At 46.1% G+C, this 23,161-nt stretch overlaps 2 protein-coding genes across 3 annotated transcripts in view; one reads left to right on the top strand and one right to left on the bottom strand.

Annotated features, from left to right (window-relative positions):
* TMCC2 (transmembrane and coiled-coil domain family 2) overlaps positions 1 to 10,581 on the bottom strand; it is a 42,528-nt gene extending 31,947 nt beyond the window's left edge. Inside the window, exon 1 of one of the 2 annotated variants that reach the window (XM_021063276.2) lies at positions 9,757 to 10,581. In XM_021063276.2, coding sequence (XP_020918935.1) covers positions 9,757 to 9,963 — 207 coding nt within the window. In that variant the 5' untranslated portion in view covers positions 9,964 to 10,581. Of the gene's footprint in view, positions 1 to 8,682 lie in introns of both variants that reach the window. The other variant, XM_021063277.2, reaches the window with a different exon arrangement.
* Positions 10,582 to 10,726: 145 nt separating this feature from the next.
* Positions 10,727 to 23,161, top strand: part of DSTYK (dual serine/threonine and tyrosine protein kinase) — a 76,675-nt gene continuing 64,240 nt past the window's right edge. The window contains exons 1-3 of the mRNA XM_084976802.1: positions 10,727 to 11,601; positions 14,650 to 14,736; positions 21,403 to 21,677. The gene's annotated coding sequence lies outside the window, so the exon portion shown is untranslated. The remainder of the gene's footprint in view (positions 11,602 to 14,649; positions 14,737 to 21,402; positions 21,678 to 23,161) is intronic.

Below are 23,161 nucleotides of genomic sequence, written 5' to 3'. Positions count from 1 at the left end.
CCCCAAAGGGGAAGTCTGCCCCAAAAACTGCCAACACAGCTGCATGAGGTCAAAAGGAAAATGCTTCGGGGCACAGTGACTTTGGCACCATCTGGTTAAAAATAGCCAAAAGCAGCTTCCAATTCCTCCAAGGCCCCGTGTTCTTCACAACCCCCATGAAAGCAGAAAGGGTCTTCAAAAGTGACACTACCCTATAGCTAATCATCCCACCTGGCAGCCACCTGCACATGCCCTCCTCCCACCTGGGTTTGAAACTCCCTCTGCCCCAGCACGGGTTCGGCTGGGAGGGTTCAGTGGGGTGACTGGGTCACCATGAGCCTTAGCAAGCCTAGGTCGCCAACGTTCCTCTATTTATAGGGTCTCTATGGAAACAGGGCCAGCATTAGGGAGCTAATTGCTGTAAAAACCCACAGAGTCCTACTCTCGAGATACAGAGTATATGGCAGAAGTTTCCAATTGCCCTTGAGAAGCCTTGGGCCGAGAGCCTGGGTTGGAGCTGGAGAGGAATTGTCACCCCAGGTTTGACGGACACAAGGATAGAAAAGAGTGAGCAGCTGCCACTGTTCCTCTTAGAAACAAGGTGATAAAAGATTTTCAGAATCCTTCTTCTCTTTCCAGCATCACAGCTGACATTAAAAAACAGATCTCAGCTCAGGGGCAAATGATTTCCCCACACTCAATTTTTACTTTAATTCCTCGTTCCAGGCTTAGAGAGTGCTGCCTAGAACCAGTGCAAGCCAGGCAAAGTGACCTCATGCAATGGGTCTTCACACAGAATCAGCTTAACAAACAATGGCATAAAAGTTTGGGTTTGGGGGTATTTTTTTGTCTTTTTAGGCCCGCACCTGTGGCATATGGAAGTTCCCAGGCCGGGGGTCGAATTGGAGCTACAGCTGCCAGCCTACGGCACAGCCAGAGCAACACAGGATCTGAGCCGCATCTGCAACCTACACCACAGCCACAGCAATGCAGGATCCAAGCCATGTCTGCCACCTACACCACAGCTCATAGCAATGCTGGATCCTTAACCCACTTAGCAAGGCCAGGGATGGAACCCATGTCCTCATGGATACTAATCAGGTTCATTACCACTGAGCCACAATGGGAACTCCCATAAAAGCTTTTGATTAAAGTTACCTGCATGGTGTGCCCCCTCTCTGCCTCTTCTCACCTCCCTCACCCTTCACCGCCTCCCCCTCCACACAGCCCTCTCTGACCACACCAGTCTGCAGTAATCTCACCACCCTGCTCTGAACTCCAGAGAGCTCCTTATCTACAGCACTCATCTTGCAATTAATCCTGTTCTTTCTGCCTTGTGACATGGCTCTCTCAAACTGTTATCCAACTTTTCACCTGCTTATGGATGGACTCCTCGGTGAGCAGGAGGACAGGAGCTGTATCATCTATCATTTTTGTGTCTCCAATATTCCTGGGCAGAGACCTTAACACAAACGTGGCGACTGCTACTTAGGTTCTTTTTTTTGGGGGGGGGTGCTTTTTAGGGCTGCACCCACGGCATATGGGGGTCCCAGGCTAGGGGTCTAATCGGAGCTACAGATGCCAGCCTACACCAAAGCCACAGCAACACTAGATCCGAGCCGTGTCTGCAACCTACACCACAGCTCACAGCAACCCTGGATCCTTAACCCACTGGGAGAGACCAGGGATTGAACCCGCAACCTCATGGGTCCTAGTCTGATTCGTTTCCGCTGCGCCAAGACAGGAACTCCGCTACTTAGGTTCTGAGCGTCAACTATCCCCTCATCTACAAGGCCAACGTAACAAGGCGATTTAATCCTTCGACAACCACCTTTTCCAAAGATTTAAAACGCTCAGCTTTTTGTGTCTAACCCAGATCCCTCCTGCTGTAGTTTAAACCTTGTCTCAGTCTGTCATCTTAGTAACTGCCAAGATCGAGTTTTTTGGAAAGAGATGAACACAGATCCAGGGGAAGCCTGAACGTGTGTACTGTCCTCACAAATTCCTAAGGTCCTGGCTCGAGTTCTCATAGCCAACTTTGTTTTCCAGAGTGGACATCACTCAGCTAACTGGAATAAAGAAGCCTTTAGCCATTTGGTTTCAGAAGTCACATATTGTCTTTTTTTTTTTTTTTTTTTTTTAGAACTGCACCTGTGGCATATGGAGGTTGCCAGGCTAGGGGTCCAATTGGAACTGTAGCCACCGGCCTACACCACGGCCACAGCAACGCCGGATCTGAGCGCATCTGCAACCTACACCACAGCTCACGGCAATGCTGAATCCTTAACCCACTGAGTGAGGCCAGGGATCGAACCTGCATAATCACGGATGCTAGTCAGATTCATTTCCACGTGGCTCCAGATTCTGAGCCACGAAAGGAACTCCAAATATTGTCTTTCTCACGCAATCACGAAACACACCTACCATCCCTCAACAGGCTTTGTTTTTAACTTCTTACCATGGAGAGAGGCTTCAGTGTTTAGCTGATAAAAGTGGACCCAGTCCAGGACGGCCTCGATCTAGAATGCACCCTCCTCACCTATGGGTCTATGACGTTTTCTGAGGGAGACGCCATTTCTTAGAGGAGAGATGAAAATAGAGCTGGGTTTCGAGTTGGCCTCCAAAACCACCACTGAGGAGCCATCTCAGTTTTTTCCCCCAGCTCCTGCCACCCACACTTTTTTAAAATTTCAACCCCAAATGCAGATCCTATTAGAGGTTTCAATTCCCTGGCGAGGGAGAGATTCTTGCGAATGGGATTGGCAGTTAAGACAATTAAATACACCAAAAGCAGCACGTTCTGTAAAGATTGAAGCCTGCAAGACAGTTCCCACTGGAACAACAAGGGCAGCTGGGAATTCATTTAAAACCCAATATGTGGCAGGAGAACAGACAGCCTCATTCACCACATGCTTTCCCATCAGCCACCAATTCCTCCCGAGCCCACATCCAGGGCTGCTCTGAAAAGCCCTGAAGGCGGAGAGGATGGAAGGGGGCAACCCCAGGCCTCAGGACCCTTGGTCCTCCCATATCAGGTCCAAGCAGGACAAAAACAGGCATCTCGTCTTGCTTTCTTCCTTCCTTTAGTTTTTCCTTTTTTTTTTGGTCTCTTTAGGGCCGCACTCGTGGCATATGGAGGTTCCCAGACTAGGGGTCGAATCGGAGCTATAGCTGCCGGCCTACACCACAGCCACAGCAATGCCAGATGTGAGCCTCAACCACAACCTACACCACAGATCATGGCAATGCTGGATCCTTAACCCACTGGGTGAGGCCAGGGATAGAACCTGCATCCTTATGGATCCTAGTCAGATTCGTTTCTGCTAAGCCACGACAGGGACTCCTTATTTTTCTTTTTATAGCCACACCTGCAGCATATGGAAGTTTTCAGGCTAGGGGTTGACTTAGAGCTGCAGCTGCCGGCCTACACCACAGCCACAGCAACACCGGATCTGAGCCACATCCACGACCTACACCGCAGCTCACAGCAACACCAGATCCTTAACCCACTGAGCAAGGTCAGGGATTGAATCCGCATCCTTGTGGATACTAGTTGTGTTCTTAACCCACTGTGCCACAATGGGAACTCCACCCTCAGCATTCTTAACCACCCTCCACTGTCCCTGTTTACAGGACTGGGGAAGTGCCATCAGGTCAAAAAGGACACTGGCCATACAAGGGACCTGGCATTTGCCATTTCATTTCCCACACTTCACAACTGCTTTCCTCTTGTTGGTAATTAACTTTACACCCTTTAATATCTTGCTGTTAGTGCACCAGTTTTTTTGTTTTGTTTGTTTGTTTTGTCTTTTGTCTTTTGAGGGCCGCACCCGCAGCATATGGAGGTTCCTGGGCTAGGGGTCTAATCAGAGCTGTAGCTGCCGGCCTACACCACGGTCACAGCAACGCCAGATCCTAGCTGCATCTGTCACCTACACCACAGCTCACGGCAACACCGGATCCTTAACCCACTGAGCGAGGCCAGGGATTGAACTCACAACCTCATGGTTCCTAGTCGGATTCGTTTCTGCTGCGCCACGATGGGAACTCCTAAGCTTACCACTTTTGCTTAACCCTATAGGTTTCTGATTCCATTGATGATGCTCAAAGCACCCCTAAACTTGTCTATGCTTTGACGGATGATTTCCTCGCAAGTGTTTCACCCTGTTGCCTGGAGGCAAAGGCAATGCCTGCCAACAAAGAATCAATTTCCCATTTCCTTGTTCTTAGGTCTACCTCAGTTCTCCCTCCCCTGGTGAGATGGCTCCCAGGGGTCCTGCTCCCACCTGAGACTGCGGGACTCTTCAAGCCTCAACACATCACTTTTGAAGGAGAGCAAGAGGTCTCAGGAGGCAGTAAAGCCACACAGAGCCCCAGGGTCCCCAAGCACACACACCCCTCCATCTCACCCGCATTCCCATGAATTCGCCAGGCTTATCCACTGAAAAGGTGGAAAAACTGAGACCCATAAATTTTATCAAAACAAGGGGCCTTAAAAAAAAAACAACAACAAATAAAACCAGCAGAAAAACAAGCAGAGCTTTCTTGGGTACGTTAGTGTTCTCTCTTGACTCAGGTGGTGGGTAGCTGCGGTGTCTGTTTTGCTGCTGTAATTTAAACTGTACCTATGTTTTCAGACACTTTTATATGCATGGCATGTTTCACAACTGCAAACAGTGTCTCTCCCGCTGAAGGCGTTAGTATCTGTTGACCCATGAAGCTCTTTCCAGCGGGCTCTCTACAGAAGAGCTGAAGGAAGCCAGGGCATCGGGGCGGGGTGGGTGTTGTACCTGTGACCGGCACAGACTGTGTGCCCGCAAGGAGCATCACACAGGATGCAGGTGTGGCTCGCCCTCTCCTCTTTGGCTTCCAAGGGCCCTCCGCTCTGAGCAGGCAGGGAGACCCGTGTCTGGGGTGGATGGAGGACCACGAGCTGGAGATCTGAGTCAAAAGGACTTCGAACCAGGACGGGCATCATGAAACTCAGAGCCCTCCCTTTTTCTTCTAGGAAAAACTATTAATACTGTTCAGAAATCCCCAGGCAAAGTATTCACAGAGGCTTTTGAAAGAGAACCTCCGGGGGAAAGTCCAGGGGAAGGCCTCTGGCCAGCACACCCACAGCCTTCCTTTCTGGAAAGGCTCAGACCCTCGGGCTGTCAGGGGCTGGGAGAGGGGGCGAGGTCTGCCATTTCCTCCCCTGCCCCCGAGCTTCTAAAAGGCCTCAGGGATTAGCAATGAGATCCTGCTATGTAGCACTGGGAGCTATGTCTAGTCACTTAGGATGGAGCCAGAGAATGTGAGAAAAAAGCATGTATACAGGTGTGTGTAACTGGGTCACCTTGCTGTACAGCGGAAAATTGACAGAACACTGTAAACCAGCTACAATGGAAAAAAATAAAAATAAGTATACAAATTAAAAACAAAATAAAAAAATAAAGACAGCTATACTTATGCAAAATTTAAAAATAAATAAATACATAAAAGGCCTCAAGAAAGAGCCAGCTGACTCGTGCTCAGCCACTCATCCCAGGCCTCAGCATTATCTACCACCTGCTGTATTTTTAACAGGAACGGGTGCTCCGCGTCCCTTTCTGCAGTTTTCCCCTGAGCGCCTCCCACTCCCACTCCCTCTGGCACTGGGTCTACTTGCTGGAAACTCCCGTGCACTTCTGATGAGCCAGCACTCTCTGTGACCAGCAGTCCAGCATCTCCTCCCAGCGAGCAAGAACCTGGCAGCTGTAAAGAACTGGATAATGGGAGTTCCTGTCGTGGCGCAGTGGTTAACGAATCTGACTAGGAACCATGAAGTTGCGGGTTCGATCCCTGGCCTTGCTCAGTGGGTTAAGGATCCGGCGATGCCGTGAGCTGAGGTGTAGGTCGCAGATGCGGCTCGGATCCTGCGTTGCTATGGCTCTGGCGTAGGCCAGTGGCTACAGCTCCGATTAGACCCCTAGCCTGGGACCCTCCATATGCCGCAGGAGCGGCCCTAGAAAAGGCAAAAAGACCAAAAAAAAAAAAAAAAAAAAAAGAACTGGATAATGACCACAAGTGAATCAGGACATGAACTCCAGTGGTTCAACAGGAATCCAAGCCACAAGGGGCAGGGGATGTGACCTGAACTGCTGGGCTCCTGTTGCAGGAGTGTCTGTTGAGATCTCCCCTGAAGGTCACATCAAGTATGTGGAGAAGCTGAGAAAGCCCCCAAGCACCTGCATAAGCTGCCTGTAGGACAATGTCCATTTTCAGGCTATTTTTCTTCTTCTTCTTTTTTTTTTTTTTTTTTTTTTTGTCTTTTTGCCTTTTCTTGGGCCGCTCCCTCGGCATATGGAGGTTCCCAGGCTAGGGGTTCAATCGGAGCTGTAGCCACCGGCCTATGCCAGAGTCACAGCAACGCCAGATCCAAGCCACGTCTGCAACCTACACCACAGCTCATGGCAACGCTGGATCGTTAACCCACTGAGCTAGACCAGGGATAGAACCACAACCTCATGGTTCCTAGTCAGATTTGTTAACCACTGAGCCATGACGGGAACTCCTTTTTTTTTTTTTTTTTTTTTTTGGTTTTTTTTAGGGCCGCTCCCTCAGCATACGGAGATTCCCAGGTTAGGAGTCCAATCGGAGTTGTAACCACCGGCCTACGCCACAGCCATAGCAACTCAGGATCCGAGCTGCATCTGCAACCTATACCACAGCTCAAGGCAACGCCAGATCCTCAACCCATGGAGCAAGACCAGGTATCAAACTCTCATTCTCACAGATACTAGTCAAGTACGTTAAACGCTGAGCCACAACAGGAACTCCCATTTTCAGGCTATTTTTCAATTACACTCTTTTTGGGGGACTGTGTCTGGGGCAGGTAGAAGTTCCCAGACCAGGGATCAAACTCGAGCCACAGCAGTGACACCGCCAGATCTTTACCCCACTGAGCTACCAGGAAACTCCTCAGTTACAGTTTAATGATGGCTCCTTTAAGATTGCTGCTTAACTATTTTTCCTTCCTTTCACGCCTCACCCCATAATCACAGATCTCAGGCACCACAGAGGAAATTTATACGGCAGTGCTCATAACACTGCAGGACCACAGAGAGAGACCACAGCAGCCCCTGAAACCCCTGGCTGCCACTTGTTAGGGCACATCCAGACCAAAATTCTCTCCTCTGGAGTTCCCGTCATGGCTCAGCAGAAACAAATCTGACCAGCATCCATGAGGATGCAGGTTCAATCCCTGGCCTCATTCAGTGTGTTAAGGATATGCCACAGGGGCAGCCCTAAAAAAGCAAAAAAAAAAAAAAAAAAAAATTCTCTCTTCTCCCCACACCCAACTTCCACAGAGGTGCTTCAGACAAAGCCTCTTCTTTTTTTCCCCCCTTTCTCAAAATGACTTTCTCCATTGCACTATCTGTCACACCGCCTGGAGCTGTCACAAGAAAACAGAAGTGGGATTAAGGGACCAAAAGTTCCTATCTCCAAAGTTTAAAATGAAAACTAAAGCAAACCAGAACAGCTGGTCGCTCCAGGCCAAACACAAGTGTGGGGCAGAGGGTGTTAAAAATCAAACTGACCCCTTTCTGGTACTACCATCAAATCTAAAACAAGCTCGCTTCTACCCAGTGCCAGAGCCAATGATGGAATTTTTCCATCACTGGAAAACTGCGCCAGCACAGGAGAATAAGCTTGGACACCCTTCAATATTCCTAGTCCCTCTCCCGAGAAAAAGATTCAGAAAAGTTGATGATTTGCCTGAGATCACACAGCACATCAAACGGCGATAGCCCCCAAGTTCCTGTCTGGTTCTGAAGTCCCTACCCTGTAAACACAGGATACGGCAGACAGAGATAAGACCCTGCTTTCTCCCCCATGTGCCCACTGAGCCGGCAGCAGCTAGTTTCTCTCTGTGCTGCCAGCCTGGGTCCACATGGCTGCAATCACCTCAGTGCTATGTTTTCCGGTGCTGGTGGAGGACGACTTGGAAGGACAAGGGCTTTTCTCACATCTGATCTCAATTTGGGTTCAGGGAAGGTCAGCGTTTAATAGCGAGTGTAGAGTTGTTGCTATATCTGCCTCAACCAGAACAAGTGTCACGAAAAAAAAGACAGAGAGAGAGGAGAAAATAGAGGGTGGAGATGAATGAGCTTCTTCCAGCAGCTTTATCTACAAAGACAAAGACACTGCGGCCCCCACACCACAACCAGTCCACCTTCCCTCCTGAAGGCAGCTGGAGGAAATGAATGGAACTGGCAGTTTCCAACGGCCTGAGCTGGAGACGCCAAGGCTGCTTCTCGTGGACTCAGGGTAAGGGTCCTATCTGCTCAAGGAGTCAAGGTTTGCTGGCCGCACTCATCTGGATCGGCCCAGAATGAAGCTGAAGTCTGCAGGGGGAGGCTGGCCCCCTCCCTGTATCAGCATTAAAGGCACCAGCTCATTGTAAACAGGACCCACACCTCTGGATCACACAGGGTGGGTTCAGAGGTGGCAGCTGGGCCAAGCACCAAGGACTTCTTGTGCACAGCCTACCCAACGGAGCTCATCTTTAGACAAGAGGCTGACCCTACACCTCTGAAAAGGACAACAGCGAAACCAGAGGTCCCATTCGAATAACTACCACACATTTTCAAAAGGGCACACATGGGGGTCGTTGGTCCCCTTCTCACCCCTCCCCGAGGAATACAGACAGGTGACACACACAGGTAAGAGCACACTCACCTGCGCTCTGACTTCCTGACTCTGTGCCGCTCAGGCCAGACGAGGAATGTCATTGGTTTATTCTGGCAAGCTCCTTAGCGGCCGCTGCCATAGGATACAGGCTTTATTTAACATAACGGAGTCCTTCTGCTCCCCTAGCCAAGGCCTTGCACCCCCTCAGGAGAAAATCTCCCCGAGGCATCAATCTCCAAGGCATCTAAGTTCCTTCCTTGGGCTGACATCTCTCTCAGCACCGTGGTGAACGCGCTTGAGAAGCCTGAGTCTGCAGTCCCTGTGGCAGCTCCAGCAAAGGTGCATTATTTATCACAGCTGCTGATTTAATTAATACAGAGACATATTTAATACAGCTTGATAATTATCTCAGCAATCTCAGGCCGGAAAATAAAGGACTCCCAGCAGCATGTGATCGCTTCTTTCCGATTCTGGTTCTAACTGCCGGCTCAGCATGTGTGCAAGTTGAACCGAGGCCCCAAACCAGCCCAAGCACTGAGCTAGCAGCCACCTGTCAGTTCTCCACCCTGGGGGTTGGTTTAGCAAGCGGGCTGGGATCTCCAAGCACTAGCTTAACCTCTGGCTCCACCTAACGGCAAGAAATCCACACTCCCCTTTCACAGATGGACAAACTGAGCTTCAATCCAGGAAGGTCCCAAAAGGAGGAAACTAATTCAGCATAGGCAGCTAATGGTCCTCAGCTTGGCCTCCCACGCTGTAATTTTCTTCCCCTGTCATCTTACAGGAGGAAAAGTGATGACAACTTTTTAGTTAGCATCTTGGATTTCTCCAGCCCCTTTGTCTGCGAATAGCACTTCACACACATTATTCGAACAATCTCAGATGGGTGAGTCACTAGAGCGTCTGCTGAATAAAGAGGCACAAACAGAGGCCTGCAATGAGCTGAAAGACTGAGGCACAAATGGTACCTGATGTCCAGCCCAGGATCTGGCCGAACATTTGCTCCTCCTCTCTGACCTTTGTCTGGCTTCCCCATCACTTTTATCCTGTTAAAGTACTTCTGCGTGAGGCGAGGAAAGCTAGGTCGCCGGCTGGGCTCGCCAGGGGAGGGTCTGCGCTCACCTTTAAATCAGGAGGCTTGCTTCGGGGACCCGGGTTGGGTGCCGCGGCAGCGCCCGCATCCGAAGTTGGCCCGCCGGCAGAGTTAGCACCCGTGGCCTCCCCAGGCCGGAGATCTGTGCCCGGCAGGTGGCAAGCAGCATCTTCCAGCCCAGCTCCATCCTCCTCGCCCTGCTGTTGCTGCAGCTCGTCCGATTTGCACCTCTTCATGGTGTATGTGGGTCGGCAAGGGGAATCTGTCCTTCCAGCGCGCCGTCTTGGAGGAGACCGCACCCCCTCTTACACTCAGAAAGGAGGCTCGGGGTCTAAATTATTAACGAGGAGGGGAGTCGGCAGATCACAATTTCTTGAATTAAAAAAATAAATCTTTCTAAGGGATGGATGAGGGAGGGGCGGGGTGGGGGGGAAGCCTTGGTTACAGCTTGGAACAGTTCATTACGACCTGGGGAGCGGAGGCAGGTCACAATCGAAGCTGGGCAGCAGGAGTCCTTGGGCAGTCATTGGAGCGGGAGGAGGAAGGCAGCCCCCGGCCCCTAAACTTTCTGCTTCTGGGCATGGGCAGGGCGGAGGGGAGCTGGGCGGCACAGCGCATCCCTCCCGGCGGGCCGGGCTGCTGGGCGAGGCAGGCATGGGGCAGCCGGCCAGGCAGGTCCTCGTCGGCCACCCTCGGCGCCGACTGCGGCCCCCCGCCCTGCCGCGGGCCCCTGCCGGGCACCGGCGGGCGGTGGAGAACGCCGCCCGCCCCGCCCCTCCCCCGCCCGCGCGCCCCGCTCCCCGCCCGCCGCGCCGCGCCGCGCCGCCTGCTGCAAAGCCGCTGCCGCGGCCCTTGCCAGCGGCGAGCGCGCAACCTACCCCGCCCGTTGCCTCGGCCCGGGGAGGGGAAGGCGAGGCCAGAAGGGAATGACAACGCCAACCGGCCAATGGGAAGCCCGGAGGGCTGAGGGGGGTGTCGCGCGGCCACGTTTTTAGGGTTGGTTGCACCGTGCGGTCCCCCAAGACAGATCTGGAGGGCTAAGCTGCTGCGTTTTAGCATTGCAGAGAGCGAGCTGCGGAGTAAAGAGGCAGGCGGCGGGCCGACGGAATGGGGTATTAGCAGACGCGTGAGGGACCCTCCCAGGAGAGGCTCTGTCGAGATTTCCCCCACCCACTCAGTTTATTTGGCGGAGAAAAGGCGCAATAGGGATGCTTATCGGTTGCTCCTTTCTTTGGTCTAACTTTGCACATTGTAACATCTCTTCAACGAGGAAGACGCCAACCGCCGCTAAGGCACCTGATCTGAAACACGTACGGATGCTTGCATTCGGAGCTGCAAATGCAATGGGAAGGAAGCTGCTGTTCTTCGGCCCCATGGCCACTTCCCTCACTTTTAGTAAACTGCCTCACCAGTCTCAGCTTTGTGCTCAGAAACGAGAAAGTATTTCATTTTTGAACAGAAAAATGTATGCGAGAGTTCTTGCAAATTGCGAAGTAGCTTTCAAATAAGAAAGGGTATTAATAGCAGGAGGTTGAGACATGGAAGAGAGAAAAGGAATGCAGTCTCTTTCCCCCATAAATCTCAGCCAAACTGCTCTGAGTAATCTGCAGGCAGAAGAGAGCAAACACTGGGGTTATGAAGATAAGGACCCTGGTAGTAATAACAACCCCATCTGAGTGCCTACTGTGTGCTCGCTGTGGATGCGGTGGTTTGTGCCTACCCAGCAGCCTGGACCTCTCAAAAGGCTGGTTCTGGAGACCAGCAGCATCAGCAGCATCTGGAAACTTGATACAAATGCACATTGCTGGGCAACAACCAGACCTACTTGAATCAGAAATAATAGGCCCCCAAATCTGTTTTAACAAGCTCTCCAGGTAAGTCTGATGCAAGTTAACATTTGAGAACCAGGGGTCTAGACTGTAATGAAGGGGCCACTCAGTCTGTGAGTCACAGTGATCTCTAAAGCATTTCACAGTGTACCAGTCTCTTTCACACACATGGTGCCATTCTAGCCTCACTTCAGTCCTACTAGTCTGTGAGTTTCCGGACTCTGTCCTGTCTTCCCATTCCAACCACTCATTTGAATGTGTGTCCTAGAAGAGCCTACGTTGTTAAGAATTTACTTCAGTGAGGCAGCTACTTTCTAAACGAGGCAGCACCGTTTTTAGAAAACAGGAATTTAGGATGGGCTGAAAATGTAGAACCACCCCCACCTCCACATCACAAGGCCACAAGCCTTTAGCATTTTGAAGAGTGATGGAAAGGAAGGATGCCAGTGAAGACCATGGCAGGACTAGACAGACCCAACAGGGGCAGGTGCACTCGGTGCCAGATGTCAAAGTCTGCTGTAACGGCCCAACTGGCCCCAGAGAAGTGCAGGGACCCTCAGACCCTGGGCGGGGTCTTGGGAAGCAGTGGCCAGCACGTGGTGAGCACACGTGGACACATGTTCATGACCTGACTCTAGGCTGAAGAAGAGTAAAGGGAGTTGGTGTGAAGCTTTAAGGCAGTAGAGAGCAGTATCATTTTGAATTATGCCTCATTTCCATACTAGGTTGGAGTTGACCTTAAGTTTGACCTTTGCATGTCCATGTACTTATAGCATGATGGCCAGATTTCCTGTTAGTGGCCATATGTAGCAAGGTGTAATTCAGGTCAACAAAAAATTGTGTGTTTCAGGAAACCAGCCAACACTTTACACTCCATTTTGGAGAGGCAGTGTAGTATAGAGGTTAAGAGCTTAGACTCTTTGTGGCTAGACTGCTTGGGGGCAAATCCTGGCTCTTGCTGTCCACTGACCATGTGACTGGAGGCAAGTGGTCTAACCTCTTTAAGCCCCGGTTTCCTCATTTAGAAATGGGGATACCAACCAACCTTATAGAGTATTGGGCAATATGTGGAAAGCACTTAGAAACTGCCAGTCATAGAGTGAGGGCCATAGCTGTAAATAGAGATGTCATCCAGCTTCAAAAAGTTGAACGTTCCACTCCAGTGATTCTGTCCTTGGGAATTCAAGTGTGTCTCACCCATTTCTAATTTTCACTGAGTGTCATACTATAGAACAAATATACTACTGCCTAGGCAGTTTGGGTGAGAAGTTGTATAGAGAGCCGTGTGACCTGCAACCACCAGTCTGAAGCTGATGACAAATTTTCATGAGCCGTAGTAGATGCTTGAGTACTTAAAATAAAGAGAAGGTGAAAAACTTTGATTGGAATTTTGTTGAAAGGACTAGATCATTCTATTCTTCTAGGTTTCTTGGGGAAATATAGGCACACAACTATATTTTGATATAAGACAAAAATTTACAGATTTACAGTACAAGAATAATATTCTGAATGTGGGAGTAGTAAAAATATTACCGTTTTGCTTTGGCAACCACTAGTTAATTACAGATAAATAACATGGTCTAGTGGGAAACCCCTGGTCTTGGTGTTAGAAAATTCACGTAAAATTTCTGGTTCTGTTACTCTCTGGATGTTCTTGGGTGACCACATCACTAACCTCTTTCACTCTTGTTTTCTCATCTGTAAACAAGGGCTCATAATATCATCACATGGTTTAATTATAAGAATTAAACTAGATAATGCATGTGAAAACTCTTGACACATAGTATGTGCTCAGTAAACCCGAATGAAATGAGAGCAGTTAACTTGTCCAAGCCCACTGTCTGCCACATGGAAAGGCAGGATTATCCCACTGAGCTTAATGCTTTTTGAATGGAAATGCCAGTTAGGCTGTCGAGAGAGGGCACTCCTGATAGTATCAAATTTCCTAAACTAGTAAATATATAAACAAGGAGAGTAAAGATCAGGGTTATGGAATCCTGTTATCCTTGTCAGTAGCCAGTTCATTTAGCTTGAAAAACTGTTGAAGCTTTAATTATAGAGGATCAGGTGCCAAGATCAACAGGTAAGCATAAAATTTTTCTTTTTGTAAAAGCAGTTAAGTCTAAGAAATAAAAGACATCTCTTTCTAGTAGCAAGAGGCTTGTAGATCATCCAAGGAAATTGTTTCCTATGCCAAAGGAATTCTTGAAAAAAACATTTTAAACATCAAATGGGTTATCAAAGAGCTGTTTTAAGATTTAACATACTAACTAGAGTGCTTTTCTTAGAAAGTAAAAGAACTGTCCAAAGAGACTAGATATAATTTTTGATCACTGTGTTTTGATACCAACATCATTACAAGTAGTCCTTTGCTAACATAATTTTCTTCCTTTTCTTTTGGAGATACCTCTTTCACTCAGTGCTCTCCTTAAAAGAAATTGGGTTCTGTTGGAATAGGAGGCGTGAACTATGCAAATAATCATCAGGGAGATTGGCTGGGTTGTTGTGACGTCACAATCCCACCACCTGAGTACAGACTTTTTATTGGCTATTGCAAGAGGCAGGCAGGACTGAGAAGGCTCTGCTCACTCTTGAGTTGGAGAAAGCTGTGGAGTCTAAATTTTTTCCTGTTTTTTTTGCTTAAAATGTACTCAGAAGCATTTTTTATATGTTATTACACTTTTCCATGTTATTCCATGAGCTATTACTTAGACATATTTCCATATGTCTAGGTAAACGTTTTAAATGATTGTTTGCTGTTCTACCAAGTGACTATGTCACAGTTTATTTAACCACTATCCACCTTATTCCTAGATATTCATTACAATTTTTTGCCTTCAGAAATAAAACTAATTATTATTTTTCTTGAAAAATTGTATATATTATTTCCTCCATAGCATAAAATCTCTTGGTACATAACTGGCAGTGTTTTAAAGTAGTAAACAAACCCAGATTGCCATTTTTGTAACATTTCTCTTGCAGCTTTCCTAAAACTTGCTCTGGAGGGCCAAAAGAGTCTGTCTCATTCCTGGAACTAGTGAATCTCCTATCTCCATAATACAAAAAGCTGAAAGTTCCTTCTTCTCATTTCAGGTGGGATGCATATTCTTCATTCTGGGTGCTTGTTGCTTCTCAATAACGGGAGAAAAGTGACAATAATTATGGCCGTGGACAGAGAAGGTTTGTGAAGCATAAACTTAAACCCTGATTGTACTGTTCTGTGTGAGCCTGGGACTGGTAAAATGGCTGCTTTGTGTCCTCTCCCGCCTCTATAGGGAATGCATACAAACCTCTGGACAGTCTGTAACTTAAAGCTGAAAATGCTAGACCTTAAAAAATAAGAAGAGAAAAGAAATAAAGAGAAAATATCAGCTCAGATAATAACTCAGAATCAGTTGTTTATTATTTTACACCTGAAGATAAATATCTATGGCAGTTCTCTCTGTGGTACTTTTAAATATAATAATAGGAGCAAGTATATACCATTTAAAGAGAACCGTAGGTGTTAGGCATTTTGCTAGAAACCTTGTGAACTCTCTCTTAATCCCCACAGCACATCTGCAAGGTAGGCATTATTCACCCTTCAAATGGGAAAATAGGCCCAGAGAGATGACAGCACTTGCCGAGGCCTTGGAGCTAAATCTGCTCCGACTCCAAAACTTAAAGCCTAATAGCTCACCCTTTCATGACTTATTTTGAGCCACTCTTGTGGTACAGAATTTATCAATGAGTATTAGGCTACATCCATCCAAATATAGTTATGCAATAAATATCATTTTCAAAGGCTTTATAAGAGTCTTGCGGAAGACAGAAAACAACAACAACAAAAAAAGACATGGGTCCCTGCTTTTGGACTTAAAGTCCAGCTGGGGAAATGAAACATGAGATGTAAAGCAAGAACATTAGATTGAAATGGTCATGTCTGTCAACACTCCAAGGGGGAGATAATTAAGTACCACAGTCCAGAGAGAAAGAGGGAGAGAGGAAACGAGAGAGAGGGAGAGAAAGAGAGGTCTCCATGAGGCATTAAGATGACTCCAAGGAAAAGTGTTGTTGGAGTTCCCATCGTGGAGCCGTGGAAACGAATCCGACTAGGAACCATGAGGTTGCGGATTCGATCCCTGGCCTCGCTCCGTGGGTTAAGGATCCGGCATTGCCATGAGCTGTGGCGTAGGTCGCAGAGGCAGCTCGGATCCCGCGTTGCTGTGGCTGTGGCTGTGGCATAGGCCGGCAGCTGTAGCTCCGATGAGACCCCTAGCCTGGTTCGGCCCTAAAAAGACAAAAAAGAAAGAAAAGTGTTATACACATGCACCCATATCATGAGTGCCAAAAGGGTAAAACTTCACTTTAGGACATTTCTAAAGCCTTTAAGTAGGTAAGAACTATATAAAACATCTTGAATACAGAATCATTCAATATTTGGATCTCTCAAAAGAATCTGTGTGTGTGTGTATCTATATCTATACACACACACACACACACACACACACACACATATGACAGGCATTTTGCTGTAGAAATTGGCAAAACATGGTAAATCAACTGTACTTTAAAAATTAAATTAAAAAAAAATTTCTGGGTCTCTCTTTTTTTTTGGCCATGCCCAAATCATGTGGAAGTTCCCAGGCCAGGGATCAAACATGAGCCACAGCTATGACAATGCCAAATCCTTAACCTCTAGTCCATCAGGGAACTCCTGGGTCTCTTTAATTTTACATCTGCAAGTTATATAGAGTTCTTATGGCATATCAGTGATGGGAAAGACCTTTTTTCCCTTTTTATTCCCTGAGATAATAGAACAGTGTTTCTCAAAGTATGGTTTATTGACTATCGGCAACAGAAATTCCCTCGGAACTTGGTTACACATGCAGATTCCTAAGCCCCATCCCAAACTAACGGAAATAGAATTTCCAGGGGTTGAGCCTGAAAATCTGCACTTTAAATAAGTATCCTTAGGTGATTCTTATGCTCATTATGTTTGAGAACCACTGACACAGGGGGAGACTTGGTTAATCATATTTATTGATAGATTTGTAAATTAGTAGTAGCTCCTTTTTAAATTTTTTTAAAATTTATTTTTGCTTTTTAGGGCCATGCCTACAGCATATGGAGGTTCCCAGGTTAGGGGTCTAATTGGAGCTGTAGCTTCTGGCCTATACCACAGCCACAGCAACCCCAGATCCTTAACCCACAAAGCGAGGTCAGGGCTACTAGTCCTCATGGCTACTAATTGAGTTCGTTAACCACTGAGCCACGACAGGAACTCCCAGTAATAGATCCTTTTTTAATCAAGCACTTACTATATGTTTGGCACACACTCCCACTTAGTCTGTAAAACAAATTTTGTAGGAATTGCAGTATCCTTTGTAGTTGTGGCATCCTTTCAGCTCCAGGATGCAGGTTCAATCCCTGGCCTGGCACAGTGGGTTAAAGGATCTGGTGTTGCCCAGCTTTGGCTTAGGTTGCAACTGTGGCTTGCATCTGATCCCTGACCGGGGAACCCCCTGTGCCACGGGGTGGCCAAAAAAAAAAAAGAAAACAAAAGAAAACAAAACAAAACTTTGTAGATAAATATCACAATCTCCATTTTACAGAAAAGGAAACTGAGGCTCAAAGAGGATTAAAAATTTGCCCCAGGTAACGTGGGTAGAAAGAGCTAGCCAAACCAGTTCTGGGCTTGCCTTCAGTGTCTATCCTTTTCCCACAATTGCCTTGGGATTGAGTGCCTAGCATATGCCATAAAATTTCAGTCCAAACCTTTCAATATCGTCCAGTGGTACCCTTGCCATGGATAGCTAAGATAGCTAAGATTCAGAGATATTAAATATATATCTCAAAATTGCCTTCTGTCAGTTGGAACCAAGCTTCTTATTCTGGTATGACTCAATTTTACTTCCTCCTGACAGTTCCTAAAAACTTTTTCAGTTCTGACCCTGGGGGCTTCCTTTCCTTGGTGTTATGTATCCCAACTCTTTGCATCTAGTTTGGAATAGCAGACCGTATATCGAAGTCTAGGCTTCCTTTCTAACGATTGCCACACCTCTTCCTGACACAGGAATGGAGATCTAGTCTGAATCCAGAGGGAAATGTCAGTTGCTTGAAAAACCTTCTGCCGATCTTGTGACGGCAAAGAGAAAAAGACAACTTAAGCAGGGAAACCCCTCCTGGGAAAGGGGAATTGCGTGATTCCACAGGAGATCTTATTCTGGAGTAGGCACGCTTATGTTATACATCATGTTCAGGGAGTCTCATATGCCCTGGGGCATATCCAAGCCGATAAAGGAACAGAGGGCTGTTTTCATTGGTGAATCTCCCTGGCTTGCCTTAAACCTCTCATAGGGTGAAAGAAGACAATACTCTCTTTCAAGATGCAACGACAAAGCACAATTCAGTAATATATAGCTAGAACTGTATAAACGTCCATACCCTTTCACCCAGTAAAACCCTCCTGGGAATCTTCCTGGGAAATAATGCAAAAGAGGAAAACAGGCAACAACACAACAAAAAGTATCTGTCACAGTGAAAAACCTGAAACAATCCAAATACGCAAGAAGAGGGAATGGATGAGTAACAGGGGCATAGCAGTAAAATGCTACTGTTAAAAGAAGTAAATATGGCTAGTATATAACTACAAAAGCCGTCTTTATCTTTTTTTTTTTTTTTTTTGGCCGTGGCCTGCAGCGACCTAATGCAAGATCTCAGTTCCCAGACCAGGGATTGAACCTGGGCTGCAGCCATGAAAGTGCCAAATCCTAACCACTAGACCACCAGGGGATTCCCCCCAAGGTCTTCTTTAATATAAAATAAAAACAGGGAGTTCCCGTCATGGCACAGCGGAAACAAATCCGACTAGGAACCATGAGGTTGCGGGTCAATCCCAGGCCTCGCTCAGTGGGTTAAGGATCCAGCGCTGCAGTGAGCTGTGGTGTAGGTCGCAGATGAGGCTCAGATATGGCCTTGCTGTGGCTCTGGCGTAGGCCGGCAGCTACAGCTCTGATTAGACCCCTAGCCTGGGAACTTCCATTTAGGTGTGGACCTAAAAAAAAAGACAAGAGACAAAAAAAAAAAGGAAAAGAAAAGAAGGTATCAGAAGGCAAAATTTTGTTGAGCTAGGATAAAGGCTTTGGAGTCAGATGAACCTGTGTTATTAGCTGTATGAACGAATACAAGTCAATTAACCTGAGTCTCAGTTTCCTCATCTATAAAATAGACATAGAACTATCCATCTTTTCAAGGTTGTTGTAAGAATTAAAGATGATATAAACTAAAATGGATAACATTTGGATTAACCCTGCATAAAGATGGAGGGGAATGCTAAGAAATAATCATAAGTTTTATGTCAAGATAAGGACTATTGAAAATTTTACTTGAATTGAATTATTTGTATGATATTTTAAATTTAATACTATTTTTCCCCTTTATTCCTCCACACCCTTAAAAAAATGTCACACTCCCTATGTAGGGGGTATCTGTGCATGTCATTGGAAACTTACTTGTGGATCACTAAGCCTTTTTTTTTTTTTTGGCCACTCTAAGCCTGCAGAGAAGTTCCTGGACCAGGGGTTGAACCTGAAGTGACTCTAGCCGCAGCAGTGACAATGTCAGATCCTTAAACTACCGAGCCACCAGGGAACTCCTATTTTGAGAAAGTCTCTAGGTCAGTGCTTCTGAAATCAATTCTAGGACAATGACAGACACCCTAAACACTGACACCCAGGGAGGGGCTGCTTTCCAGGCACTTAGAGGTCTGCGTGAAGCTTGTTGGGTAGTGGTCCCTCTCTCCTCTACAGTTTGGGGATGGGGAATGTTTTCATGACCAGGATGCCTTCCATCCACCTCTGTTTCAGAATCCTAACCTTCACCTCACTTAAACCACCTCTCTGCAGAGCTTGATTCCTGAGAAACAGGTTAGGCAGAAGGATGATATGACAAACCTAGATTAAGCATATTCTTTACGGCAGGCATTATGTTTGGCACATATGGATAAATACATACTAAACCAGTTGGAATATGTTTGGTAACTTAGTCTTCAGAATCTTCCAGAAAGCTTCTACCAAGATAATATAGACACAGAAAAGGGTATTGGTAGGTTTCCAGCTCTCCATCTTTCTCCATCCAGGATCAGCCGAGAAAGATAAAAAAAAAAAAAGTGTTCAGTCTCTTTTTTTTCTTTTCTCATTTCATTCAAGTATAGTTGATTTACAATGTTTCTTCAATTTCTGCTGTACAGCAAAGCAACCCAAGCACACACAGTTCTCTGTGCTCTATAGTAGGGCCCCATTGCCCATCCATTCCAAATATAGCAGTTTGCATCCAAAAACCCCAAACGGCCCATTGTATTCCAAGGTCTTAACCAAGAATAAGTTCTACCAAAATGTCAGGCAACACAGAAAAAAGGATCAAAAAACATTTAGACTTGGAAAAGCCTTGCCAATCCTCTAATCTTACTGATGAGAAATAAATTGTGGCAAAATAATGTTTAGGGCTTCTTTGGAAATGCTTTGGGTAAGTTACTCTAAAAAATGTCTGGAAACGTTCTTCTACTTGGCAATAAAATAAAGATGATCTCTATTTGGGGTTATACTACATTTTTTTAATTGACTGCTTTCCCCCGCCCCATGCTTTGCATCCTAACAGTCAGAAATGCCACTAATAAAATATTCAGCATTGGAATGATACTTGATGTATAATTAAATAGAATGCCTTTAGCAATTCAGTTTTATAGACCTTTAATCTGCAAGTTAATAAACCTTTATGTAGAGAATCTCATGAACAAAACCAAAATATCCTTGGAAATACATAATTTTCCTTGGAAAATTACATAATCCTGAATGTCATTACTGTAGGTAGGAAAGAAAACATGTATTAAGACTCTTATGTGCCAGGCAAGGTATTACTAACTGCTTTACACATGATGTCATTTCATCTTCCCGACCTTGTGAAGAGGTATTAGCTCCACTATACAGATGAAGTAACCGAGGCTTCAAGAAGTTAAGGGATTTGTTTAGATCACAAAGGGAGTTAACATCGTGGCTGGGACCAGAACTCAGGTCAGATTCCAACTCCCAAGGTTTTCCCTAAATTTTTACAGGTTTGCATTTCCAGAGCACGTTCTCTTCCTTTGGCTCATTCCATCTGCTCAGCAACACAAGGTGTTACGCACAATCATAGGATTCTCCTCTGCCCTTTTTCTTCTTTCTAGGGCTGCACCTGCAGATATGGAAGTTCCCAGCCTCGGGGTCAAATTGGAGGCACAACTGCCAGCCACAGCCGTAGCCACAGCGACACCAGATCTGAGCCACATCTTTAACCTTGCGGCAGTGCCAGATCCTTAACCACTGAGGACGGCCAGGGATCGAACCTGCATCCTCATGGATACTGCTGGGTTCTCAACCTCCTGAGTACAATGGGAGCTTCGTAGGAGTTTCCTTTTTTAAATGTCACCGAGCCAGGATTAGAACCTAGGCTTGCAACAGTCATCATCCTGTCAGTTATCCTTTATTGAATGCTTTCTTTGTGCAAGGCTCTGTGCTAAGCATTTCTCAATACTTTTTTCTCCATTTCCATCCTCATAATAACCTTATGAGGTGGTCATAATTATTATCCCACTTGATGGATGAGAAAACCAAGACTCAGAGGGGCTAATGACTTGCCCAAGATTATACAGTAGCAAGTTAAGACTAGAACTCGGGTTTCTTATAATGCTAACACAATTGATAAAAGCATTTACTGAACACTGATCAAGTGTCAGATACTGGTTTGTTTTTATTTTAAGATTTTTTACATTTACATACGTTGAGATTTATAATTGACATTGCACTTTTTTTTTCTTTCCTTTCTTTTTAGGGTGGCGCCTATGGTGTACCACAGTTCCCAGGCTAGGGTTCAAATTGGAGCTGCAGCTGCCAGCCTACACCACAGCCACAGACACAGCCACAGCCACACCAGATCCAAGCCATGTCTGTGACCTACACTGCAGTTTGCCAATGCCAAATCCTTAACCCACTGAGTGAGGATCCACCCTGCATCCTCATGGATACCAGTTGGGTTCTTAACCCGCTGTGCCACAATGGAAACTCTGCATTGCTCTTTTTAATGCTCACAAGAATCCTATGAAGAAGGTATGATTATTCCCATTTTACAGATGAGGAACTAAGACTTAGAGAAAATAAGTAGTGTCTCCAAGGACATACAAATGAGAAGGGGTAGAGCTAGGATTTGAACACAGGTCTCTTTGGCTCTAATCCTATTTCCTTAACGCTGAGGCTTTTCTTTTCTACCCAAAGTGTGGTCCTCAGATCAGCAGCACTGGCATCACCTGGGAGTCTGCCATAAGTGTGGGATCCTAAGCCCCACCCCAGACCTACTGAATCAGAAGTGTATTTTAACAAGATACCCACATGATTCTTGTGCATATTAAAGTTTGAGAAGCACTGCTCTGCAACAATACCAGCAACATACAGAATAAGCAGAGAAGGGAGCAAGATTGTCTAGGCACAGCAATTCTCAAGCAAGTTCCTTGGGAAATCAGTTTGTTTTTTTTTTTTCGTCTTTTTGTCTTTTTGCCTTTTCTAGGGCCACTCTCGAGACATATGGAGGTTCCCAGGCTAGGGGTCGAATCGGAGCTGTAGCCGCCGGCCTACACCACAGCCACAGCAACGCGGGATCCGAGCTGCGTCTGCGACCTACACCACAGCTCACGGCAACGCTGGGTCGTTAACCCACTGAGCAAGGGCAGGGACCGAACCCGCAACCTCATGGTTCCTAGTCAGATTCGTTAACCACTGCGCCACAACGGGAACTCGCAGGAAATCAGTTTTGAGCTGGAAAAAGCTATGTTCTGCTGCTCAACTTGATAAAGATAGTCTTTTCCCAATTCATAGATAAAATTAAGTTAATGGATTATATTTCCTCATCTTCCATAATTTTTTCCTCTTGTCTTTGAGGTTAAATATCACTTGCTTGTTTGTAACTTTGTTTTTTATTTATTTATTTATTTAATTTTCCCACTGTACAGCAAGGGGATCAAGTTATCCTTACATGTGTACATTACAATTACAATTTTTTCCCCCACCCTTTGTTCTGTTGCAACATGAGTATCTAGACATAGTTCTCAATACCTGTTTGTAACTTTGGAAGGGACAACAATTGAACGGTAGTAAAGAACTACCTATGGAAAACTCAGAAATGTTGTTTACTTGTTTGTTGTATTTTCTTCTTTAACTTGTGGGCTTTTAAATTCTTGGATTTGTGTTTGCGATTTTATGTTGCATAATGAAAAATAGTCATACTTTCTCTTTGTAACTTGTTCCAGAATTAAATGTTAAAGTCTTTTCAACAAAAAGCACCTGAATTCTCACCCATATGAACATGAGGATCAAGGCTTCAGAGTCTTTCTAGAAGTCATCTAACCAAGAGCACCTTGCCATAGAGAAGTAAGGTTAGAAAGAGTAACATACTCAGGGAAATCTACTCAATAGTTTGTGATAACGTATCTGGGGAAAAAAGAATATGTATACCTGATTCACTGCTGTACACTTGCAACTAATAAATCATTGTAAGTCAGCTATACTCCGATAATTTTTTGAATTTTTATTTTATTTTA

This window comes from Sus scrofa, chromosome 9 (assembly GCF_054392235.1).
Source record: "Sus scrofa isolate SSC_HxYL_T2T_F1_AM1 chromosome 9, Sscrofa_HxYL_maternal_Yorkshire_Landrace_v2.0, whole genome shotgun sequence".
In the NCBI taxonomy this organism is placed as follows: domain Eukaryota; kingdom Metazoa; phylum Chordata; class Mammalia; order Artiodactyla; family Suidae; genus Sus; species Sus scrofa.
This window is presented reverse-complemented; position numbering and strand designations above follow the sequence as displayed.